We start from the raw sequence: 27198 nt of genomic DNA, 5'->3' as shown, positions 1-27198 counted from the left end.
TTAAATTTTATTTTAACGGCCATGCATGGCACTTACTAGTGGCGTGGTAGCAACTAGAAAGAAAGGAAACAGGAAATATCTGCAAATTGATAATTGACATTATGACATTTGAAGTTTAAAATTTGAAAATTGACAATATAACTAAACCAGGATTACCAAAAGGTATACCAAACAACAGTAATTACACTAGCAGTCTCAAAAAGTATCTGAAAATGGATACAGTGCTGCCAAGTACTCATAAAAGACGTGAGTAACAAGACTCAACACTACCTCCAAACTCACACACTATCTGTTACTTTGGGAACCTGGGGGAATCAGTTCCAATTTCAAGATATAATTATAAATATTACTAAGATTGTTAATCTCAGTCTTTTTGTTCATATTGTTTGTATTCCTTTTGAAAAAGAACATTTCTTTAAACAGCCGTTTCTGTAAATTACTTTCAGTACACAATACTCTAACTTCGGTGTAATTCATTGTGTGTTTTGTGTTGATGACATGTTCAACCAATGCACAGGTAGCTTTGTTCATATTACAATCACTTTTATGTGACGTTATACGTCCTGATAAAATTCTAGATGTTTGACCAACATATGTCTTATCACATGTATGACAAGGAATTTCATATACTACATTAGACTTTTCTAGGGTTTTCAAAGGAGTTTTAATTTTGGAAAACAGACTATTCGTAGTAGTGACAATGTATTGAGCAAATTTAATATTTTCACTCTTGAAAACGTTCAAGAGCTTGGGTGTTAAAGACTGAAAATATGGTAAGGTTTTGAAAAATAATGAAGTTGGAGGTATATCTCCACTGTTTGATAAATTTAAATTATTATTATTTATGGGGTTAACTAAATTATTTGAAACAGTAGTCACTGTGGAAAAAGAGTTGAAAAGTAATTTATTCAAAAGTTTGCAAGGATATGAATTTTCAAGGAGAATACCTTTTAGTTCTTTTATACAATCATCTTTGAAAAGTGAATGTGTCAGATTGATCACCCTGTGTTTCATGGTGAGGACTAAATTTATTTTCATCTTTGTAGGATGGTATGAATGGTAGTTCAGTAACCTGTTGCTTGCGCATGGTTTCCTGTACCATCTTGTTCGTAGAACGTTATCTGTGTTTCTGCACACTCGCATATCCAAGAATGGTAAACTGTTGTTACCTTCCTCTTCAGCTGTGAATTGCAGATGTTCGTTGTAACTGTTAAACGTTGTTAATGCTTCATCAGTTCTCCCACGAGGCACAGATAGGATCAAATCGTCCACATAGCGTTTAATGAAAGGAATATTAAAAGGGATTCTATCCTTTACATTCATAATTAAGTCATCTAGTACAAAGTTTACTAGAATTGGGGAAATGGTTGACCCCATTGGGGTACCAAAAATTTGCTTATAGAAAGTGTCCTGAAAAACTAGGACATTAGAGTCAAAAATAAATTCTAAAATTGATTTTAAATTTGGAAAATCAAGCATACAGTGCTGAGAAATGATATCCCAGTGGTTTTGTAGGCTATTAATTATTACATTTAAAGGCAAATTTGTAAAAAGTGAAACTACATCGAAACTCACTAGGACATAGTCTTCAGGAAGTTTATAATCAATAAAATTACTAAAGGAAATTGAATCTTTCACATAAAATTCGTTGTCAGTGTTATATGACATTGACAAGATATTAGCCAACCATTTAGCCAGTTTGCTGTTAGGTGAATTAATTGAAGACACAATGGGTCTCATCGATAGTTCAGGTTTGTGTACTTTCGGTAATGAGTAAAATCTAGGAATTACTGCATTATAGATAGTCAGCTTTTTGGCTGTGTTTTCATCCACCAATTTATCCTTCTTAATCCTAGAAACTATTTTGTTAGCTTTTTGCTGTAAGGTGCTGACTGGATTATGATTTAACTTTTTATAATATTTAATATCACTAAGTAATTCAAAACTTTTAGTAGAGTAGTCCTCTTTGAACATTATGACCGTCACATTGCCTTTATCACTTCTTACTACATAGATCTCAGGATGTTGTTTTAAAAAAGATTTACATTGATCAAAAGTTTTTCTTAAAAAATGGTAATTATCTGAATTTTTATGGAGGAAATTTGTAATAATATTTGTGCATTGAGCACGATAGATATCTTGAAAGTTTTTATCAATATTGAATAGTATATTTTCTAAATCTGCAAGCAGGTTAGAAAGTTTAATTTCTTTGGTTAAAGGACAAATTCCAAATTTTGGACCCAGAGCCAGAAAACGTTTAATGTCCGAAGGTATTTCAACGTTTGTAAGGTTCTTTATCCATTTTTCTTGTATTTTAATAGTGTATATATATATATATATATATATATATATATATATATATTATATATATATATATATATATATATATATATATATATATATATAAAATGAATAGATAAGTACTCTTTGATCATTCCCATATTGATTTCAATTTAAGAGCCACCGGTATACAGCTGTTTCAGCCTATTGGGCATCGTCAGTACCGGGCAGGCGGTCCTCGATTGAAGACAAAATGAGAAAAAACCAAGAAAGTACTTGATAAAAATAGCTGCGTAAACGCAAGCGAAACATAAGTGGAACCACCTATTGGTGTGACACCCAAGTCAACTTGCCAAGTTTTTATGTCAGTGTTGGTGGTTTGACCAATCAACCGACAACTGCGGTAGCAGAAATTTGGGAAGCTAACCTGAAATGCCATCGGAAAACGAATCCACATGTTTCTAGAAATGATATGAAATCTAGAAAGGTTAATGCAGTCAAGCTGCTGGAAAATAATTCCATGAAAATCAAAAAATGAATAGATAAGTACTCTTTGATCATTCCCATATTGATTTCAATTTAAGAGCCACCGGTATACAGCTGTTTCAGCCTATTTGTCTTTCAGCCTTGGGTGTCACACCAATAGGTGGTTCCACTTATGTTTCGCTTGCGTTTACGCAGCTATTTTTATCAAGTACTTTCTTGGTTTTTTCTCATTTTGTCTTCAATCGAGGACCGCCTGCCCGGTACTGACGATGCCCAATAGGCTGAAACAGCTGTATACCGGTGGCTCTTAAATTGAAATCAATATGGGAATGATCAAAGAGTACTTAACTATTCATTTTTTGATTTTCATGGAATTATTTTCCAGCAGCTTGACTGCATTAACCTTTCTAGATTTTATATATATATATATATATATATATATATATATATATATATATATATATATATATATATATATATACAGGCTTTTAATTAGCTTGCAGAACAAGGAAGGATCACTACTTTCAAATCCTTCTGGTTGACACATATAAATATTGTCTTGAAGATCTCCATTTAAAAATGTCATCTTAACATAGAATTGTTTAATTTCCATGTTTTCAGCTGCCGCCTGTACAAGAAGAATTCGTATTGAGTCATATCTAATCACAGGAGAAAACGTTTCGTGGTAGTCGATCTTGCTTTGAATCTGAGAATAGTGCCGTCTGGTTTATATTTGACTCTATAAACCCACTTGCAACCAATAGCTGTTTGATCTGTGGGCAGTTTCTCAAGACACCAGGTGTTGTTTTGTTCCAATGAGGCCATTTCTTCCTCCATAGCTTTTGTCCATTCTGTTTTGAAAGCACTAGACATTGCTTCTGAATACGTTTTTGGTTCATCGATGACAGCTGCCATTGCTATGTCATAATTTTCACGATATCTCAATGGTATGTTGATGGAGGCTCGATTTCGAAGTTGAATACAGGATGGATTTTCTGTCGATTCATTATCAATGATTGAATCGCCCTGCTCGTGATCTTGATGAAAATCTGTTTCCATTTCATTACGTTCTGCTGCAGGGTTCGTACTGTCTCTTCCTTGAAGTTCTAGGTATCTATATTTGGGGCCGTTTTTTGCGACTATATCTTCGTTGAAGTTAACATTTCGCATAATTGAAATTTTCTTCGATTGGGGATCAAAAAGTCTATAATTAGAACTGTAACCATCATATCCAACAAATATCATTTTCTTTGATTTCGGTTCGAGTTTGTTCCTGAATCTGTTAGGAATGTGTGCATATGCCTCAACCCTTCATATGACTTAGATCCAACGCTTTTCCTGATCATTTTTCGTAGGGTGTTTCATTGCCTGTTTTCGACGGTTCAGAGTGTAAACTGATGTGTTGACTGCTTCAGCCCAAAGTTCGTCTGATAATAATTCAGTATTTGCAAGCATAGCTCTGGCACTTTCGACTACTGTTCTCATATCCCTTTCATCTGTACCATTTTGTTCAGGATTATATGCGGAGCTTCTTTCATGGATTTTTCCTCTCCTTTGTAAATGATTTTTGAATTGTTGGTTAATATATTCTGCTCCATTATCTGTCCGGAGTATTTTCATTTTACTCTCACTTTGTCTTTCGAGCATTCTCTCAAATTCGAGGAATTCAGAATACACATCACTTTTGTGTTTTATGAAATACACCCAACGATATGAGGTGTTCTCATCTTTGAGCAGAACGAAGTAATCAGCTCCACCAATGGATGTACAAGGCATCTTTCCACTTACATCGGAATGTATATATTCTCCGGGTCTAATAGCTCGTTCATTGATACTGGCTTTGAATGGTTTTCGAGATTGGTTCCCAAAATGGCAGGATTCGCAGAACAAACCTTCTGTACTAGCTATTTTCAGTCCTGGGATTCGACCTTCATCGGCCATTTCCTTCAAAGTTTGGAAATTAATGTGGCCTAATCTTTCATGCCATAAAATAACTTAATTGGGTATGCTTGCTACATTGGCCTGGCTTTCTTTAGGGTTTTCAAATAACATTTTGAAGCAATGATTTTACTGTTTTCTTCCAACTGCCACTAACTTTGTAGAGTTATAAATTTCGATCTTATCATTTTCAAAAATAATCTTCAAATTTTTCTCAGTCACAGCTCCCACTGAGAATAGATTTTTCTTCAGATTTGGCACATAAAGGGTATTTTGTAAAGTACATGATAGCTTTTCCTTTCCTAACACAGCTTCCACTTCTATTGAACCAATTCCTTCTGCATATACAAAAGAATTATCTACGAGCTGAATTGATACTCGAGGATTTATTGGATGGAGCTCTGTGAAGCATTCTTTGTGAAATGTCGTGTGCTTTGATGCTGCACTGTCCGCCAACCAAGCATTATCGTAGCCTTCAATTTCGAGATTTTTCCACTCGGCACTCAAGGCTTGATGTTTGAATTTCCACTGAAGATTTTTCGGTTGTCGGTTATCTTTGTTTTTATTAGCTGACCTGTACCTGCACTCGGACTCATAGTGACCTTTCTTGTGGTAAAAAAAAACATTCAACATTCTTCTTTTGCTGAAGATTCGAACGATTAGCATGGCTACTAGAGGAGTCGTATCTATCTGAATGATGCGAATTTGGTTTTGCTGCTACAAATGCTGTTGCGGCTTCGTCATTTTGGGATAGATTCATTTCTTCCTTCAGCAAACGAGCCGTCAGGTTATTGAACGTTTGTTTGGTTTCATCATAAGAATCCCACGCTGTGATGAAGGATCCATATTTGGCAGGAAGACTTCCCAAAACTTTAGCTATTTTGTCGATATCGGAAATCTGTTCACCTACGTCAGCAAGAGCTTGTGCCATTGATTCGATTTTGCTAATGTGCTGAGCAATACTATCAATTTCGGACATTCTATAGTTGAAAAACTTCTGTTTCAGCATCACCTTATTACCTGACGACCTTTGTTCATGGATGATTTTTAGTCGACTCCACATTTCTGGTGCTGTTTTACAACTCATCACTGTCTGTAATTGATCGAACTCCATTGCTGTTGAAATGATAAGCATGGCCTTCGAATTGGATTCTTTCCATTCTTTCTTTTCCTTTTCATCATCTGTGGTTGCAGGCTTTTGTTTCTGTCCGTCAACCAGGTTCAGAAGTCCTTCGTCGTTGAAGATAATTTGCATCTGATACTTCCACAGGTGGAAATTAGTTCCATCAAACTTTTGGATGTGAAGAGACCTCAGCTTGTCCATCTTTACTCACTTTCTTGGCTTGTTAGAACCAGAAGTATAACTCGATGTGACAGTGACACTTTTCCGCAAAATAAACTTGTGCAAAAACTTATTTACAGGATTTTTCAGAACACAGTTACGTGTACTGGGCCAATGACCTTTTGGATTTAGCAGGAATACAAAAGTTTTGCAATTGAAAAATCAGTTGAAACTCCTTCTCAAACTTCTTGTTTTATTATATTTTTTGTTTAATCAATAATTCATCGTTTCTATGAAAACATAAGACATATTACAATGAGTCATAAAAGAAAAACAAAACTGAAATGATACACAGAGTGAACAAAGCTGTTTTCCAATAGCATCCACCCCATATACTCCAATTTATATTTATGTATAATAATTTACAAATGAATAAATTATTATTATTATAATTGAAAAATTGGAATTAATATTTCACAAGTGCCTGAAACAGACAGGATAATACCAGTTTATAAAATAGGTATGAAAAAAGTTCAATTAATCCAAATGACCACCGAACTCGAATTTCGACATCATTCACACAGTATATTGTAGCTTACATTTCAGAGAAAACTTGGATATTATAACATAAAGAGTATTGTGAAAACAAGTGATAATCGATCGTTTTTTGTGATAGGTAGAAGGGCATTTCAACAAATAGTAACACCCAATATAATATAAATATTACTGGAGTTTAATCCCAACCTCAAACCGTTATTTTTAACACCTTGACACGTGTTTCAATCACCAAGTGATCAAAATCAGTTTAATCTTCCTCTTGAAGATGATCACTTGGTGATTGAAACACGTGTCGAGGTGTTGAAAATAACGGTTTGGTGTTGGGAAAAAACTCCAATAATATTCACCAAATTTTATATTTGGATGGAGATAGAAAAATTATAAAATTATTATGATTTCATAGGAGGTTCGAGCTAGGTATAGAATATGGATCATAAAACGTATTCACATTTCTTAGTTTGATTAAAAAACTTCATAATAAACAGGGTGTTCTATTAAGAAACCAGACCTTATATGAACGATGCCAGAATTTGAATTTCAATGCATTACATAAGTTATGAGATATTAAATTTGAAAAAATATATATATTTTAAAAAAAGGTATATAATATAATACATAGGGTGTTGCTTTTGAAATTTTCGAAATGATGTCTATTACATGTAGATGTGGCAACAATGCGGAGATGAAAACATTTCAAAATGCTAGATCACAGCTCTCTACGGAAGGTACCAAAATTTGGAAAATTTTTAGTTCTCCAGACGTCTAATAGGTCATCTTATTTTGAATGTCTTGTATCTGAAAGCAAAACTTTTGAATATGCTTCAAGTTGATTGATTTTTTACGGCTTCATTCGATATGGATTACTAAAAATTCTCATAAGCAGATCCTCTGTACTCAGCCAGTATTTAATGTACCGATGTTATAGTCTATCAAATTTTAGTATACTTTGATTCTGCTCACAGAAAAATCTGAAATTGAGGAAAAAGAATATTATCATATTGATTTTACTAAGGGCAAATGAGAAAATGACAAAACCGAAAAGTAAAACAAAATTCATCACTTGTTAAATTTTTAGGATTTTTGACAACAGCTGATGAGGTGATACCTGGAAATTTGGGCCTAAAAGATCAAGTTCTTGCTTTTGAGTGGGTCATTCAAAATATCCATCTATTTGGAGGGGACCCTAAAACAATTACCGTTATGGGCGAAAGTGCTGGTTCAACTTCGGCTGGATACTTCCATCTCAGCAGAAGACTCAAAGGTAATCCTTAATCTTTTCAACTCCGATGAATTATGATGAACTTGTGCTCCAACATCATATAGCGCTGTTTCGATCCACCAAGGAGTCTCAGCGGTGCTGAAATGTCCTAAAAAAATGTGATGTGATGACATCCTCCGCTACGAAGACACCATGTATGGGATCAACTAAAAAGCAACTAGTTGCATTTACTTATTCGAGGATTATTTGGTCGCTCCCATAGATGTTGTCGCCCTAGGAGGAGTTGTCATCACCTTCACTTCCATAAAGTTTCATTAAACTTACATATAATGAATAGTATAGCAAGGAAATATTTATCCAATATTCATGACTCTTCTTAACTCGATAAATTCTATCCAACAAATAATAAATCAAATCAATGTGTCATGTGTATTTCATCAGTTCGGACTTCCATTGTCTAATATAATATAAATTGATTTGAAAACCCTGAAAAAACAATTGAAAAATGAATAAGATTAACCGAAAATAACAAATTCAATAAACGAAAAACTGAAATTACAAATAAATAACATACAAACAACAACCAAACAAATAAAAATTAAAATATTAATAAAAGCTGAAAAATAAAAATAAAAAAATTATTATTAACAAAAAATGAAGAATAAAAATAAAAGATTTCAAACCAAGTTATGTCACGACGTTTCGATTGTTAGTATCCACAATCGTCCTCGGGTGATAACCAGTTATCACCAGTTTCAGCTTTTATTAATATTTAGTTATTATTTGTTTGGTTGTTGTTTGTATGTTATTTATTTATAATTTCAGTTTTTCATTTGATAAAATTGTTATTTTCGGTTAATCTTATTAATTTTTTAGTTGTTTTTTCAGGGTTTTCAAATCAGTTTATATTATATTAGACAATGAAAGTCCGAACTGATGAAATACACCACGAAACATTGTCAACCACCTTCAAACAAACAATGTGTCATCCCTTATTCGTCAAAGAGAAGTAATGTCAAGAGAAATATTTTAAACTATTAGAAATGATTCTTCTTAATGAATAGTTTTTCAAAATTATTTCATTCTAAGTATTGGTACAAAAAATCATATAAGTACCGAGATTCAATACTGATATGATTGCCTTATTTAGAGATTGAAAGTATATAATATTTTTTGTACAAATCAATTGCAAAGAAGTCATTAAAGTACATAGGGGAGACCGAGGAGGGTTGTGACAGAGGAGAGTTGTGACACGCGCGATTTCGCTGTATCTGTGACCGTTAGCGAGCTGTCAACGTCGCACATTTATTGTTTTCTAGACTGCTTATTGGATTTAGTACGCGCCAACGGCCCACGAGGAGCGGCTGAGTTACTGTGACGCTGTCATCTAAAAAACGACCAAAAGTAAGTTTTTGATCATAACTTTCTTATTCTGTCTTTTGCTATGTATTACGGGAGCATTAGTGTAATATTTTTTCTAATTTGCATCGGGCCTTCAAGATTCAAAGCCATTCATAATTTCATTGAGATCTCTTACTGTTTGGAAGTTATACATTATTATTCTGGCACACTCACGATTTTGCGCACCTAGGAGAGTTGTGACAGGCTGTCACAACTCTCCTATTTTATTTACTAACAAGTGATATGGCTATTTTGTATGCATTCGATTGCTGCATTGCTTTTTTATTGTTTCAGAATGCCTAATACATATGTTCGTAAAATAGAGAGAGGAATGGCTAGTATCGAAATTTACGATCTGGCCTTTGAAGAGGTGACGGTTAGAGGCCAAAGCCTTCGAAGTGCAGCATCTTCATATAATCTAAATTATATGTCTTTACAAAGATACATTAAAAAAAAAAAGGCACATCAACAACAATTATCAGACGAGGCTCCATCTGTAGGCTATATCAGCCCAACAGTTTTTACGAAGGACGAAGAAAAGATATTGAGCGATTATTTGTTGACTTGTGCCGCGTCTAATTATGGACTGACTACAAAAGAGACAAGGAGTTTAGCCTATTTATTAGCAAAAAAACACAATAAAAAAGTTCCTGAATCATGGGAAAAAAACGAAATGGCTGGAGAAGTGTGGTTAAAGCTATTCATGAAGAGACATTCAAATTTATCTCTTAGGCTACCTCAAGCTACAAGCATCGCTCGCGCCACGAGCTTTAATAGGACAAATGTCGCTGCCTTTTTTGAAAACTATACAGGAGTCTTGGCCAAGCATACTCTCAGCGGTAAAGATGTATGGAACGTCGACGAGACCGGGATTACTACAGTCCAAAAACCTGATAGAGTAAACGCACGACGTGGAGAAAAACAAGTCAGTGCGATGACTACTGCGGAAAGAGGAACCTTAGTAACGCTGGCTTTTGCTGGGAACGCCTTGGGTAATTATATACCACCTATGTTTATATTCCCTCGGAAGCGATTTCAAGAACATTTTATTCGGGATGGCCCAACAGGTTCAGTAGGAACAGCAAATGGATCCGGGTGGATGCAGGAAGACGACTTTCACTTTTTTCTTGAACATTTTACAAACCACGTGAGGCCAACAAAAGAGCAAAAAGCTTTGTTACTTCTGGATAACCATTCATCCCACATGGCTTTGAAAAATATAGAGTTTTGCAGGGAAAACGGCATAATTTTGCTCACGTTCCCTCCACACTGCACACACGAGCTGCAACCAATGGATCGTGCAATTTTTGGTCCTCTTAAAAAGGCCATTAACACAGCTTGTGATAATTGGATGCGGTCAAATGCTGGCAAAGTTATGTCTATCTATGATATCCCTTCCATAACAAAAACTGCCTTTGATGTGGCGATCACTGCAAAAAATATCAGCGCTGGTTTTGCTGCAACAGGAACATGGCCTGTTAATACAGATATTTTTGGAGAAGCAGATTTTTTGCCAAGTCAAGTTACAGATCGCATTTTGACCAATCCTGTGCCAGAACAAGCTTCCATTACTGCAGAAGAAGAATTGATAGAAAATCCGGAAGAAGGAACCCCCACCCAAAATTTGTCAGTTGATATAGTTGAGAACGACGTTGTTGTTGGGGAAGGTCTAGAAAAAAGAGATCACAACGTGCACGTTGGATGTGAAGAACGTAATGTGACTCCTCTTGTTATGACCGGCGACAACTCTAAAGAGCCTGCAAATATTGAACCTGTTGCATCTACATCTACAGTTCGTAATCCACTTGCCACCCAATCTAATGTATTCTCGCCAGAAACAATAAGGCCGTTGCCTAAAGCTCCGCCAAGAAAAGCCACGCAACAGAATAGACGTAAGATCAAGTCTGCCGTGCTAACAGATACACCAGTTAAAGATGAAATTGCTGCCATAGAGGAAAATAGGAAAGTGAAGAACGTGAAGAAGCGCATTTTTACTGATAAAAATGCTAAGAAACCAAAGGGGAAAAAACCAAAAAATAAATCAAAGACAAAGAATATTCGTGACGAAGAGGAGGACGATAATGAGGGCAGTGATGGCACAGAAAATGAATGTTTTTGCTTATGTTGCCTCGAGCCCTTTGCCAATAGCAGGCCTAACGATAAATGGGTGCAATGCATTAATTGCAAAGGATGGTCACATGAAGATTGTACTGGGGGAGAACTGCAATCCGAGTGTCATAATTGTTTTTCGGATTAAACTAATATTAAGTATTTTTATTCTCTCTGTGCCATTTAGAAAGATGATTTATTTTGTTAAGTTTTAATAATTATGTTACTTAATTAGCCAAAGATTATGATTAAAACTGTTTCGTAATTACTTGTTCATTTTTAATCTACAAAAAGTGTCGATAAATTCCAAACACTGAAGTGTCACAACTCACCTCGAGCACTGTCACAACTTACCTTGGTATTAGGAGAGTTGTGACACGGGTTGTCGCTTTGGTTTTAATCCATTATCTCGGGAAACTTATTAGTTTTGTGTATTTTTATTTTTGATTCTAATAGAGAATAGAACAAGCTTTGACTGATGTAAAGTTCACAGATATAGGTCAATTTTTAACCAAAATATATGAGTGAAAGCAAAAAGTGTCACAACCCTCCTCGGTCTCCCCTAGTAGAGAGGAAAATAGATGGCAAAATATTATGCCATATCCATTTAACGACAGCGAACTTATTTGCCTCCTTTTGGAAGTATAGTCAGTTCAAATTTGACATACTAAATTTCAGTTCGCCATCATCTAAAATTATGATTGAGATGTCATTGGATTCATAGTTTCACACAGTTTGAGCCAAAAAGCTGAGAAGTATTCTAAAATTTATAAAGAATCTGGGTGAACAACAAAATAGGGCATTGTTTTTACGAATATCTCAAAAACTACTATTTTATTGAAAATTGAAGGCTTATATGATACCCTTCATAATTTTCAAAACTGGAATCTGGATCAAAATCATTTTTCCTGCCATTCGTGAACAATTAGATTCAAAATCAGCTACCAAACAGAGCACATGAATATGACAAGCAACATTTTTTTTTGCCAAAACGTCGTAATAATGTCTAAGACGAACGGATGTTCACCCAGAATGACACTTCAGCTTGGGATACCGTCCATGAACAATATTTTGAGTTACCACATCTGAAGGGTGAAGGTAAAATGAAAATCCATTTACCTGTTCAGAATTTTTCATATGTAGGTGAAATACATCCATGAAATATTATTTTTTGATCAATAAATATTGGAACTCATTAATACAGTTCACGAGTATTGTATGATTTTCACAATAAAGGGTTTTACTAAAACCGCGACACGTGTTTCGCTATACACTAGCTTTCTCAAGCGTTAATAATAAGTTACTTTTAACTTACAATTATTTTGTACTTTATCATATTACCTACTTGTTTGCCTACTTTCTAACGAATGAATCTACCTGAGAAGGTCAGTTAAGAATCCGTTAACTAAATATGAATAAATAAAATTACCGAAAATACCATAATTATACTATAATTCAAAAATAGCCAATGAATCAGTTCAGTTTTATCGTACATATTCATTTCCATACTCTTCAACAGGTTAAGTTTCAAATCTTTTTTTTTGTAAATTAAGGGCTTGAATTCGTGATTGAACTCATGTCCCGCTGTGATTGAATGAGTGGCATATAAGGAGTTTATTTTTCCATTCTGGAAACTATTTCTGTGTTCATTCATGCGGGCTTTGTACGTTCTTTCAGTTTGACCTATATAAAATATCGGACATGATCCACATGACCCTATCCAGGTCTCATAATGATCTTTGCACAGGTATCATATTGGGAAACCCATTTAGTCTCATTCTGGCAGAAATTTTCATGGACTATTTGGAGCGAAAAATACACAGTAACCCACTGGTAAGAAGTTTTGTGTAATCGTATAGATATATTATCGTTAATCAGCACATACAGATTTCACCATTCATATGTCGTCCACCCATTCATATCAGCACAAAGTAGCAGCATTCAACAATATGATCCACAGACTGATAAATGCTTCCTTCTCAGAGGCGGATTTCAAGAAAAAAACTAAACAAAATAAAACAAATAGCCGTCAACAATAATTACTATAGCAGTCTAATACATTATCTATTATCAAAAAAGTTATACAGCCAAGCTTTGAAGATAGTTTACTCAATTCGAAAAGATGAGAATAAAAGTTATAGAATCCTAACCTACTCAGGCCAACCCACTAGGAATATTTCAAATTTTCTGCACAACAAAGGTGTAAAGATTGCTTTCAAAACTAACTACTCAGGCAGGCACATTAAGAATATCAAAGATGAAAGTTCAGTTTCCGAAAAATCGGAGTGTATAGATTATCATGTGGGTCATGTCCGATGTTTTATATGTGTCAAACTGAAATAATGTTGAAAGCCCGCATAAAGGAACACAGCAATAGTTTCCAGAATGAAAAAATGAACTCCACATATGCCACTCATTTAATCTCACAGAGGGACATAAGTTCAATCATGAATTCAAGCCCATTCATTAGAAAGTAGGCAAACAATTAGGTAATATGTTAGAATATGAAATATGTAGTTGTAATTTAAAAGTAACTTATTAGTAAAGCTTGAGGAAGCTATTATGTGTAGCGAAACTAGTGTCGCGGTTTTTGTAAAAATTATACAATTAACTGTATTAATGAGTTTCAATATTGATTTTCATCAAGAATCGGCCATTTCTATTCAATTGATGAATGTTGGTGTTCAAATGGAAAGTAATGTTCATATTTCAGTAAATGAAAGAAGTGGAATATATTATTAATTGAGAATAAATTATCGATTATCTTCCACTCATAACTTTTCAAAAATTGTCTTGGAAAATACCTACTCGTATGTTCAGGTAGCTGAGCGACGTGCTTTCAAAAATTTCAATATAGAATTATCTTTTGAGCTACATTGTCTTTTGAGCTAACTGTCCTCGATATATCCTTATATCACATCGCAAGATCACAAACGAAAATATTTTTATGAATCTAATCGTTTATTAATTCAAAGGTCTTGTCCGTGGATTTATTTTGGAAAGCGGTTCGCCTTTGTCACCTTTAGCTTCACAGGATGATCCTCGTCATTTTGCTTTCAAAATGGGGAGAGTTCTGGACCCAAACTTCAATTCAAACGATTCAAAGGATCTTCTAGATATACTATTGAGGACTCCAGCTTCTGATATTTTAACAGCTGACGTAAGTAAAATGTTTATTCTATAGGTGAAAGAAAACAAAATAAACGAATTTAGTGATTTGGTAATTTCAATCTAGTAATTACTATTTATAAAAAAATGTACGAAACGAATTGAAATGAACCCATACGATCGTTCATGAATTGTTACTCATCGATAAGTTATATTCCACTATGATAAAAAAACATAATGGGTGGCTTACTAATCTTCGTAAACAACTCCAACTATTTCATTTGACTAATAAGACCTATAGTTGTCGGGATAAAAGCTTAATGGTTTTTACTTCTCCATCTTTATACAAAAAAATGTGAAAGGAAGGAAGCAATCAATTTCAGAAAATTAAGATGGAGAAGTGAAAGCCAAAAAGCTTTTTCTCCAAAAACTTGTTCCTTCTGAAAATATACCTCATTCAATTCACTTCTTTTAGACAAAATGTTTTTCTGTATTTCCCGATTTCTGCAGTCCATTTTTTCAAAAATATATAATATTGACACTGTCGTGTTTTTTATTTTTCTATTTTTTTATTTCTCCAGCAAAGAGATATCTTTTACGAATCTAAACCAAACAAAACATTGAAACTTGGCAAAAAAAGGCAACTTTTCAATAGATTGAATATGTCTCTTGAATCTCTTCAACTTATGGCTCCTAAAATTTGCAATATGTTGACAAACAAAATGAGATGCATGAATAGTTTGAACGTTTTTATTAAATTTAGTATTTTACTGGGACTGGTACTTGTGTACCACTCTCATCACTTGTAACGACATGTCTCATCTTGTTCATATACTAGCTTAACGGATCAATAAACGTTTATTTTATTTTTTATTTCATTTATATGTATAGTGTTAAAAAATAATATTTGCATTTTTGAATGATTTCTTTGTTTTGTACGCAGACTGTTTTTATAACTTCATTATTTGACTAGACATATAAGCACTTTCTGGCTGTTCCTATACAATGTATAGAGAAATAAAGAAATGAATTGAACTGAATTCAGTTGAATTTCATTGAATCATATCGAATCGAAATCGAATCGAAATGAATTGAATCGAATCGAATTGAATTAATATCAATCATTAATATATGCTGTGTATTAAAATTGGTCTGAATAGGGTAATTGGAAAAGGGTTTTTCGCGGGTTTTGTTTAAAATATTTTCAACGAAACATATAAAAAATATCCTATGTTATTTATAGAGTACCTAATTCAAATTCGAATCTCTACACATGGATATCTTAATCGATAATAGATAAAGCTGGATAAATTGTGGCAAAAATGCCCATTTTTAACTACTATTCAATGATACAAAACTGTGATATATTCTTTACTGCATCTGCTTCATTATCAGTTCCACTTCATTTTCTCATTCGCCTTCGTGTTGTTTTTCAAAAAAATTACACTTCCCTATTTGAATGCATACATGTGTTGCCTGCAATCCTATAATCCTATCACTTGTCCTTGCGTTCAGGTATCCCTTTGACCTAAGACCTTTTAAAAAACACGATCAGTAGATTAATATCGTGTAAAACCATTCACAGATTTCATAATAACATGAATTTTTTGAAAAAAAGAAACTGGTCTTGACTTCATCCTGTGAATAAATTCAACTAAGAAACATCAAATTGGTAACATACGTCAAATTCCGTCAAGATAATCTGCTCCATTTGAAAGTCAAAAAATTGTTGAAAAGTGTGTTCCCAACTCTTGTATAATTCTTTCAATTCATTATAGGTTCCAAATGACAGATACTCAGCAAACATTATAGGAAGTATTGGAATCTGGGTACCAATTATTGAGAATAAAAATTGCAGCAAAGCGATTGTAACAGTTCCCATGCATGAGTCTCTCTTACTAGGAGACTTCAATCACGTCCCCTTGATGACTGGATTCTCTTCCGAGGAATCTAGATTTTTTCTAAGGGGTGAGTATTATTAAAGATTCTGAAAATCTGTAAAAAAGATTTTCAAACTTTACAAAGTTAATTGACAATTAGTAACTAACCACAATTTGAAAATATTATTATATAATTATTATTAAACAATATAAGTTTCCCTAAATCATGGCACACTGAAAATTAGGTACATTTTTGTTTGAATATGGTTGAAAATGTTTTCTTTTTGGGATTTAGAGTTTGAACTTTTTGGTTATTAATAGGTTTGAAGTCCACTTTTACAAGTGTCTTTTAGTAGTCCGATCCTCAAACATTCATATATTTTTGAAGTATAATAATAATAATATATAATTTTCGAAGCAATCTAAAGTCTCATTCGTTATATGTAGAATTTAAATATTGTACACTGTATGAGTGAAATGTTATGACCATTTCTGCCTGAAAATTACCATGGATTCATTGCCTCACATAGATAATGATTTGTGATCTGTATCAGTTTGAAATGCATTATTTTCACATAATGAGATGAGTCCAAACTTGGAGGATTCAGTAAATATCACTGTAAAAATAAAACATTTTCTGAAATTGGCACTTCGGGAAATAGGGGGTACAGTTGAATTACTAATTTTCAGGACATTCACAGATAAACTTCAAGATGAAGGATTGCATTTCTGAAATTTTCATTCACATATTTCAATGCAAGAGTTTCAGTAAGCTTCAGGAAAATCATAACAAGGATGTTTAAATTCCGTTGTCTTGCTAATATTTACAAACAAGTTGTCAACATTATTTTCGGTGACAAGCAATAATTCAATAAAATCCAGACGAAAATTTGATCAGTTTTGGAATAAACGATAGTAATATTCTCTCATAGTATTGAAAAGTTTAGAAAAAATCACAAATCATGAATAATTGACAAAAAGAACGACTGAACTTCAAAAAAATTCAACGGAAGTCGGAAACGGGTATTTTGTTTAAACAATTTGAGATACGGAAATTGATAAATAACTTTGTAGATATTTCATCTGTGAACAATATTGTTTTGGAGATCAATTGCCGTATTTCCAAGTTATACGTCATAAAAGATATGAAAATGTCAAATGAGTCTAAAGTTTTTATGAATGTTGTTGATATATATTTATTTTTCGGATTGTAGATAGTTGAAAACCCAGAATACATTCAGAAACATTGAATTTATTAGTAGAATACCCATTCGAATATTTCGCTTGTGTTATGTTCAATTTTCTTTTACATTTTGAATCTTTATTTAGGTGGTTACTCCGAACCGCTAACGTTCCATTGAATGTGTTATTGATTGACAAATATTAATGTTTTTTTCCTGAATCCTAATCTAACATAGACGAAATTTTAAAAATCATATCATTTTCAGGTGCTCCTGAACAATTAGGAAGTTTGGGAAGTATATATGACAAAAATATAAGTTTGATTATTCATCCAAGGCTAAATGTAGCGCCGGAATATTTGGAGATCGCATCTACTGAATATAAATCTATTTATACAACCACATCATTCCAGACTGACCCAGGTGCATATCTGAAGGTAGATATAATATTCACTTAAATTTACTCAACTCATTTCAAAGGCGTCACAGGTTTTATGTTTCGAGAAAAACTGAAGCAAAATCACCAATGATATTTTGTTACGAGAAGGTTAAACTTATACCTCATACAGAAATAATAAACCTCAAAATTGAAGATATGAAAACCAAGTTTTCACTGCAACTCAAGTGAATATATACAAAGTTCGGAAATTATTTCTAAACACAACTCAAATTTTCGGTGAGTCCTCTACTCATTCAATATTATTATGTTAATCAATATTAATTATTTAATATACAGTGTCACACATGAAGTTCGCGACACATGGAAGTTTATTTCATTAATAGATATAATAAAAATTTTACTTCGCAGGTAGTTTGTGCTTGAAAAATGAGTGTCATGTGCTACTCTAAACCTGACAAATTTGACTTTTTTTTCGAAAATTAAAAAAAAAATTGTTTTCTTGCAAATTTCGAAAAATGCCAAAGAATTAAGTTGCTCAATTTCAAATTTCATACCATTTTTCGAAAACTGGACTCTCTACTGTCACTTCGACTCTTTTCCAATTTTTTTAATTTTTCGAATCTTTCGCTCTATCGATTCGAACGAAACATACCCCCCATCATACCTTCTCCAATAAGGACTAGGCAAAAACGACCATCGTCAGCTTCATTGAATCCTGAGCACAGTTTAAAACAGACTCATTTAAACAGACAAATGTTTTGAAACAACTTAATATATTGTCAAATTTTCGTAACTATATCCTACCATATTTAGATCAATGCTACTTTTGGTTGTATTTGGAATTATGTAAAACTCGTTCTGACGGGCCTTACTTAAATTTTTTTTTCATTGCAGTACCTCAGTGAAGAGACATTCACCACGCCCAACATACGTCACGCTGAGTTAGCATCCAAATTTTCACCTGTGTTTGTGTATCAGTTTTCATATAAAGGAAAAATGGGTGGTCTCACAAACTTATTACCAATAACAGGTGAGAATTTTTTTGGGTGGCATCATACATTTTTAATTATGGGTATATTTGAAAATGGAATTTGAATATTTTCCCAAATTGAATGTATGATAGTGTAAAAACAAAAATATTCTTGGGGAGTGTAAATCATTCTCTTGTACATCTACCTAGTGTCCCACTTAAAAACTATTTCCCTGAAGCGACTTGAAAAAACAAAAGTCGACGTTTTGATGATTCGAACTCACAAACACTACCGAACAAAATTATAACAAAGGTAGAAAATGAAAGGTCATTGCTAAGGTAAGTCAAAGGTGACTTAATGTGGATCATGCAGTTACATAAATTATTTTATACTGTTTTATTGGGTTTACAACCTTCCACAATTTGAGAATCTGCAGATTCTCTATTGATTTATGTTTCATTTTTTCAGATTGTGGAAGGTTATAAACCCAAAAACAGTATATGAGTCCTCCACAAAAAAAGGTATTTTAAAGAATATACCTATAGATATGAAGTATGCAATAAATTAAATATCGAATTATCCTAAAATCTAAAATCGTTAGACCAATGTAAGTACTACTTAGAACACTCATTGAATGGAAGCAGACATCGGTTTCAAAATGTACAGTATATTAAAAGGTATGCACCTACCGCTGAAGTATGATTCTGAAGGAAGTAAACAACTGCCATTTGATACAGTGGTAACATAAATCATAAAATGTTCTCAAATCTGTGCCAAGAGAATTTAAAATTGTTCATATAATTTTCCTATGTCTGCAATATGAAACTACCTAACAATTATGTAATTGCTAGCTTAGATGTCGTATCTCTTTTCAGTAATGTCTATTTGCACACTTGTCGCAGATCTATAGATAGAAAGTGGGGAGGTATTAGTCAATTTTGAGACATTCAAAAAGACGATTTCATCCAACTTATAACTTTCATTTTTAGTAATACATTTTTTTCATTAAAAGGTAAAATTTATAAACAAACTTTTGGTACTCCTATAGGAGCTAAGATTAGCCCCATTTTAGCAGCATATGTCATGGATGATCAGCTAGATTTGGTCTTACAGGTACTTCCCTTCAATATTTTCTTTATAAAAAATATGTCGATGACGTCATTATATCCCTTCCTGAAGATAGAATATCTGAGATTGTGGATATCTTTAACAGTTATGACCCTTACATACAGTTTACCATCGAAACTGAGAACAACGAACAATGGGTTCCATTCCTTGACACGAAGGTTATCAGAACACCAGATAATACTCTACTCATAGATTGGTATCGCAAGGCTATCAGTTCTGGCAGGTTCTTCAACTATTGGTCATACCATAAGCAGTCAACGAAAATCAATTTGGTCAAACAAATGAAGAACCGCATTCTTCAGATTTCCGATCCTTCTTTTCATATCAAAAATTCAAATATACTCTCCCAATTATTCATTAACAACTCCTACCCAGATTCTCTACTTAAGAAGATCTTATTTAGTACGTCAACCATTGACGTTCAAATTAATAATAACAACCAGTTGGATATAAATCCTTTAGAGTCTGACAATGTCATAAATGAGACTGATCCACCTCCAGTTCCTATACTTTTCTCTTCTTCACCATACATAAGTGATATGACACCCAAGTTATGCAAAATTTTCAAAGATTTAAATGTAAAAATAGCTTTTAGAACCATATTCACCAACAATAAATTATTTTCTAAACTTAAAGATAAAACTCCAATTACCTTTCGATCTCAATTAATTTATTCTATTCCATGCCTAAATTGTGGCAAGGAATATATTGGTCAAACGTCAAGATTACTCAAAGACAGAATCAGCTCACATAAAAGTGATAGTAGATCACATCCTGAGAGATGTGCTCTCAGTAATCATGTGTCCAAAGAAGGCCATAACATGGACTATGATTCAACAAAAATTTTATCAACTGAAATAAATATATATAAAGATTATTTTTGGAAATGTCATTTATATTACAATCAAATAATTGCCTCAATAAAAGACCAGACATTGATCACCTCAATGAAATCTATGCCTTTTTATTAGACACTGACAAAAATTTACATGAATTCCAAACCAATAACAATTCTGGTTTTTCATTAATATAACTTCATTAATTTTAAAATAATTTTCTCTTCCAACAAACTTCCAACCTCCAGGGTTTTACTTTCATTTAACAACACCTCCTCACTTGTTTTCCTCAAGACTAATGAGGATGTTTGTCAATTAATCAACTTATTTGATTTTTGGGTTTTCTCATTGAGTTACTTACAGAACAACAGATGTCTCTGATCACACATGCCCCATAATAGTTCTCTTTTGTTCCATAGTTGTATCATCCACAAAAAAACACACCTTTTCAAACGGAATTACTTGACAGCTGACAGCGTCAAATTGTTTTGTGTCTCTCTCTTTGTTCTTCAACCACATGGCTTTTACCGGTAATCCATAATTTTAAACAAATAACGATTTTTAGTAAACTCAATTTAATACTCTTCTTTGTATCTTGTGAGGAGTCGACCTCTTTTATTTTAATGACTTGTTTATTGTATTGACATGTTTCAATTGTGTAAATATAACATTCTGTTCGACACGGCCAACCTCACTAACAGTAAGTTGTGACCTTTTATATTAATAATTTGTATAGTGTATCACCATCATATAAATTTTGTAGCTTTTCCCTGAAGATGATAATAAATTTTATCGAAATATTGGAATAACTTGTGTTATAAGAGTACACTTCCATTCTGCTGATCACCCAAAGATATTTTGCAAGTTTTTTTCTTAACTAGTCAGCAAAGACTGTCCTTCAACTAAGCAAAGTAAGGCAGAGTTTTGATTTTTTGACTGAGAGACCCCGTTATATATATATATATATATATATATATATATATATATATATATATATATATATATATATATATATATATATATATATATATATATATATATATATATTATATATATATATACACATCGGACAAGTCTAGGGATATTTTTATAACATACTAAATATCATAAAAATAAATGCATGAGGTCGTTTAATTTCGATTAAATTGGTACACTCGACCACCCTGTACATTTCTATGGGTTGAACAAAGCCTGCAAAAACGGTCACTAATCTTTCATCAAGTTTTTTACAAACTGCAGGTTTTCGGCTAAAATGAATAATCTGAAACTGTCGAGTTTGTACATTCTATGCAGTTCTTGCTCAGCAATTAAACTGGAAATATTGTGCTTTAACATGGAACGCCATCACTTACCATCGGCTGAGATGAATAGAGCTGTAGGGCTTCTTCAAGGTGGCATGCGACAAAATGATGTAGCTCTTCGTTTGGGGTCTCCCAAAGTGTTATCAGTCGATTGTGGCGGCGTTTCCGTGAAACTGGCAGTCCAGCCGAACAACATCCAGGGCGAGGACGCGCTACAACTGCAGTTCAAGACCGATTTTTGGTCTTAACCGCAAGAAGACAACCGACAATCACAACACCTGAGTTGGTTAACGTGTTGCAGCAGACGCACCAGGTAACCATTGGTCATGATACTGTCAGAAATCGACTGCATGAAGCAAATCTCCACAACAGAAGGCCACTTAGATGTCCACCTTTGTCGAGAGGCAATCGCGGTAGAAGATTAGAGTGGTGTCAAGAACATCAAAATTGGGATGCAAATGATTGGGCCACAGTTTTGTTTACAGACGAATCCAGATTTGGATTTCACCCAGATTTTCGTCGAGTAAGACTGTGGAGACGACCTGGAAATAATGAACGTTTCAGACACGTCCAGGAAGTCCACACATACAGAGGTGGCACAGTAATGCTATGGGGCGGAATCATGATCGGCGGCAGAACCGATCTTGTTTTTCCAAATCGCTCCCTCACAGCTCGACAGTACCTCGACACCATTCTTCTACCTATCGTCCGTCCGTTTGCTGGTGCTGTTTGTGAAAACTTCCCCCTAATGCACGATAATGCTCGTCCACATGTCGCGCGTCTGTGACTGACTGGCTCACCAACGAAGGAGTTGATGTATTGCAATGGCAAGCACAATCACCGGACCTTAATCCCATCGAGCATGTGTGGGACATGCTTCAACGAAGAATTACTCCGCATATGGGGATCATTCACACAACGTTTCAATTGAGAGAGCTTTTAATCGCTGAATGGGCAAATGTACCTCAACAAGACATTGACAATCTCATTTTGTCGATGCACGATAGATGTAGGGCCGTAATAAACCAGCGTGGATGCCATACTTTGTACTGATTCCAATTTTTTTTGTATTATGATTTTTTTCGGGGTGCCAAAGAAGAGCCATATTTTTTTTAGTTTTGCTTATATGCGCACTCAGTATTTTTGACCATTTAATAAATTTTGTTGTAAGTTACATTCGTTTAATAATCACCCGTCAACTTTTTTTTTCCTTAAAGCGATCTAAAAAAAAAGTATTGCCATTTTTAAAAATATCCCTAGACTTTTCCGATGTGTGTATATACATATATATATATATATATATATATATATATATATATATATATATATATATATATATATATATATATATATATATATATATATATATATACATAAATATATATATATATATATATATATATATATATATATATATACATAAATATATATATATATATATATATATATATATATATATAAAGTTGTGAATCTTAGCCACTAGAGAAATGTACAGTAAAATGGAATAACGAGGTCTCTCAGTCAAATAATCAAAACTCTACCTTACTTTGCCAAGCTTTCGCTTCTAGTGGGAAGCTTCTTCAGGGCCTATAATATTGAATTGTGGGTTTTTTGCCAATGAATAAAATTGCAAATCATACTTATAGTAAAAATGAGTGAAAAACAATGAATTGAACATATAAATCGACGAAAGAAAGTTAAACATTAATAGATTTTTTTTGGTTTGACAAATGTGGATTTATATGTTCAATTCATTGTTTTCCACTCATTTTTACTGTAAGTATGATTTTTTGATTTTTTGACTGAGAGACACCGTTATTCCATTTTATATATATATTCCATATATATATATATATATATATATATATATATATATATATATAAAATGAATAGATAAGTACTCTTTGATCATTCCCATATTGATTTCAATTTAAGAGCCACCGGTATACAGCTGTTTCAGCCTATTGGGAATCGTCAGTACCGGGCAGGCGGTCCTCGATTGAAGACAAAATGAGAAAAAACCAAGAAAGTACTTGATAAAAATAGCTGCGTAAACGCAAGCGAAACATAAGTGGAACCACCTATTAGTGTGACACCCAAGTCAACTTGCCAAGTTTTTATGTCAGTGTTGGTGGTTTGACCAATCAGCCGACAACTGCGGTAGCAGAAATTTGGGAAGCTAACCTGAAATGCCATCGGCTGATTGGTCAAACCACCAACACTGATATAAAAACTTGGCAAGTTGACTTGGGTGTCACACCAATAGGTAATTCCACTTATGTTTCGCTTGCGTTTACGCAGCTATTTTTATCAAGTTCTTTCATGGTTTTTTCTCATTTTGTCTTCAATCGAGGACCGCCTGCCCGGTACTGACGATGCCCAATAAGCTGAAACAGCTGTATACCGGTGGCTATCTATATATATATATATATAGATAGCCACCCATATTGATCCCATATTGATTTCAATTTAAGAGCCACCGGTGGATAGCGGTTTCAGCCTATTGGGCATATATATATATATATATATATATATATATATATATATATATATATATATATATATATATATATATATTCTTATTCTTCTTAATGTTAGAATAACTTCACATAAAAGTGATATAAAGCTTGATAAAAAATCATGCGCATTAGCACAACATTCTTCAGAAACAGGACATAAACCAAATTACTCTAATATCAAAGTTTCACATATAGAAAAAAATATTTCTAAACGCCTTTTTTTTGAAATGGTTGAAATTAATAAGTCTTCTGTTTGTATGAATAAGAGAACTGACATTGATAATCTCAGCAATATATAAAGTAACTTACTGGAACTACATCAAAAACATGATAATAATGAAAATTGTATCAATAACTCTTTCTTAAAGTCAAAGATTATGAAATCATCATACCCATTGAAAAATGACATTTATGTGAAGGTATGACATTTGTCAAAACCAAAAAATCTTATACATGTTCAACCTTCTCTGTTAGTTTATATGTTCAATTTCTTGTTTTTAACTCATTTTTACTGTAAGTATGAATTGTAATGTTTTTCGATGGCAAAAAAACCAACAACTCAATAAATTATAGGCCCTGAAGAAGCTTCCCATTAGAAGCGAAAGCTTGGCAAAGTAGAACAGAGATTTGATTTTTGATTTTTTGACTGAGAGACCCCGTTAATCCATTTTGCTGTATATATATATATATATATATATATATATATATATATATATATATATATATACATATATATATATATATATAGGTATATATATTGACCCCATATTTTTTTAATGTTCTATTTGTTATTCATTTCGTTCTACATTTTTTCAAAATGATTAAAGAATATTTCAATCTTTCACAAAAAGTTTGACAATATATTCTAGATTGTGATGAAAACTTGCACAAACCTATACATTTGTGTTTTCTTGTGGGTCTTCAAAGAAATGGCGGTTACGTAACTCACCACCATACCACAATTTTTAAATAGTGTATCGAAATTCATATCTCAATTTTTCAGGAGCGGATATTGTTGGTCACACTGAAGAATTGAAGTATATATTTGGAGGAGCGGAAGGTTCTTCAGGTGATCCTGAAGATTATCCGAAATCCGATCAACATATAATGAAACGCATGCTGACATTGTGGACCAACTTCATCAAATATCAGTAAGTACATTTTAATGTTTCTCAATAAATAAAAAATAAGGTTATGGAAATGAAAGTGACTGACCAAAATAGTCCATATATACCTAAAGAAGCTAGTTGTGTGATCTAGCTTAATTTTGCCAGTTGTGAGTTGTTTTCTCTTCAAGACGGTAGTCATAGTTTATGTTGTATCTGACTTTATTCCATCAATTAAACAAAATATTTTCATACCCTCAACAATTATTTTTTCAGCTTTTAAAAATTATTCAACAAAAAAATTAGACGACCAATGCAAGTCTTTCTATTATAATCGAATTCGAATTAGCCAGAAGTGTTCTTTGTCGATATGTTCCATTGGATTCAGGATGAAGAATCAACACAAAATGTGAGATTCGTTTCGAAAAAAAAAATTGAATGTAGTCCAGATGCCCAGATAAGATAATTTGAAATCGTTTGGTGCCAAACCAAAGATAGAATGCTGATATCTGAGCTAAAAAGCTTGGCAATATTTTCGAATGAATTGAAGAAAAAACAATCCGAATTTTTTGTTTCCCGTAACAAATATTTATTATGTAACTTTCACTAAATTTGACTGAAACTTCTGCAGTTTGAAAGATACCAATACAATGCCATCCTGTATTTTTAATCATAGGATGATTTTACAAAAATTATAAATCATTTAGAATATTCTAATCAATACTTCTCTATTTCAGAAATCCCACACCCAAACATGATGACCTGTTAGACAATATCATTTGGCCTCTTGTTGAGCCTGGAAAAATTCAGTATTTGAACATCAATGGAACTTTAGAGATTCGGTCGAATCCAAAGCATTACGATGAAGTGAAAAAAGTTTTCGAAAATTACATCAAACCACCACTAGTTGTGTTTTGAGAAATTTATGAAACATAACCCATTCCAGCTTTAACTTATAAATTATAATTTTTAGTAAAATATTGGTTTTTTATTATCCAGTCTGTTTTCTTCAAATCTGCTATACCTCTGAAATATATCCTTGATACCTGGTAGGTAAGTATGAAATTGCCGTTACGATAAAACAACACAATCACATATTGACGGTTTGAATTGAAAACTTTTTGTCAGTGGTGTCACTACTACTAAGCGATAAGGTAGTAGGTATCATATTTTGAGAAACACATTATTGTGAGATTTTCACTGCAATTCGCTTCCTCGAACTTTTGGGTTTTGTAAACTCGAGGAAGCTATTTCATAGATTATACTATGTAACCTTTCTAAGATTGATATTGTATTTCAATTCTATAACGAAAGTTTAGAGTACAAACTGAACAGAAGTGTTTTTCATATAATCCAATGTTCATATGAAAGTAGTTGTTTCGAAAGTACTTTCTCTTTTATTTGATTCAATGTTTATGTGAAAATGGTTGTCTTGAAGTTTTTTTTCCAGTTCGTATCTGAAATCAACTTCTATGCATGATTTACACATCTTCAT

At 33.1% G+C, this 27198-nt stretch overlaps 1 protein-coding gene across 4 annotated transcripts in view; it reads left to right on the top strand.

Moving 5' to 3' along the window:
* The window catches only part of LOC111518250 (juvenile hormone esterase), a 160807-nt gene extending 134112 nt beyond the window's left edge, over positions 1–26695 (top strand). For all 4 annotated transcript variants that reach the window (XM_074175311.1, XM_074175310.1, XM_074175309.1 and 1 more), the window contains exons 6-12: positions 7620–7805; positions 14249–14433; positions 16160–16349; positions 17710–17879; positions 18737–18872; positions 25601–25748; positions 26441–26695. In XM_074175311.1, coding sequence (XP_074031412.1) covers positions 7620–7805; positions 14249–14433; positions 16160–16349; positions 17710–17879; positions 18737–18872; positions 25601–25748; positions 26441–26621 — 1196 coding nt within the window. In that variant the 3' untranslated portion in view covers positions 26622–26695. The remainder of the gene's footprint in view (positions 1–7619; positions 7806–14248; positions 14434–16159; positions 16350–17709; positions 17880–18736; positions 18873–25600; positions 25749–26440) is intronic.
* Positions 26696–27198: the final 503 nt, after the last annotated feature.

The sequence above is a fragment of the Leptinotarsa decemlineata genome, unplaced genomic scaffold, assembly GCF_025532065.1.
Source record: "Leptinotarsa decemlineata unplaced genomic scaffold, Ldec_3_MD MMD2_tig00001019_RagTag_RagTag, whole genome shotgun sequence".
In the NCBI taxonomy this organism is placed as follows: Eukaryota; Metazoa; Arthropoda; class Insecta; order Coleoptera; family Chrysomelidae; genus Leptinotarsa; species Leptinotarsa decemlineata.
This window is presented reverse-complemented; position numbering and strand designations above follow the sequence as displayed.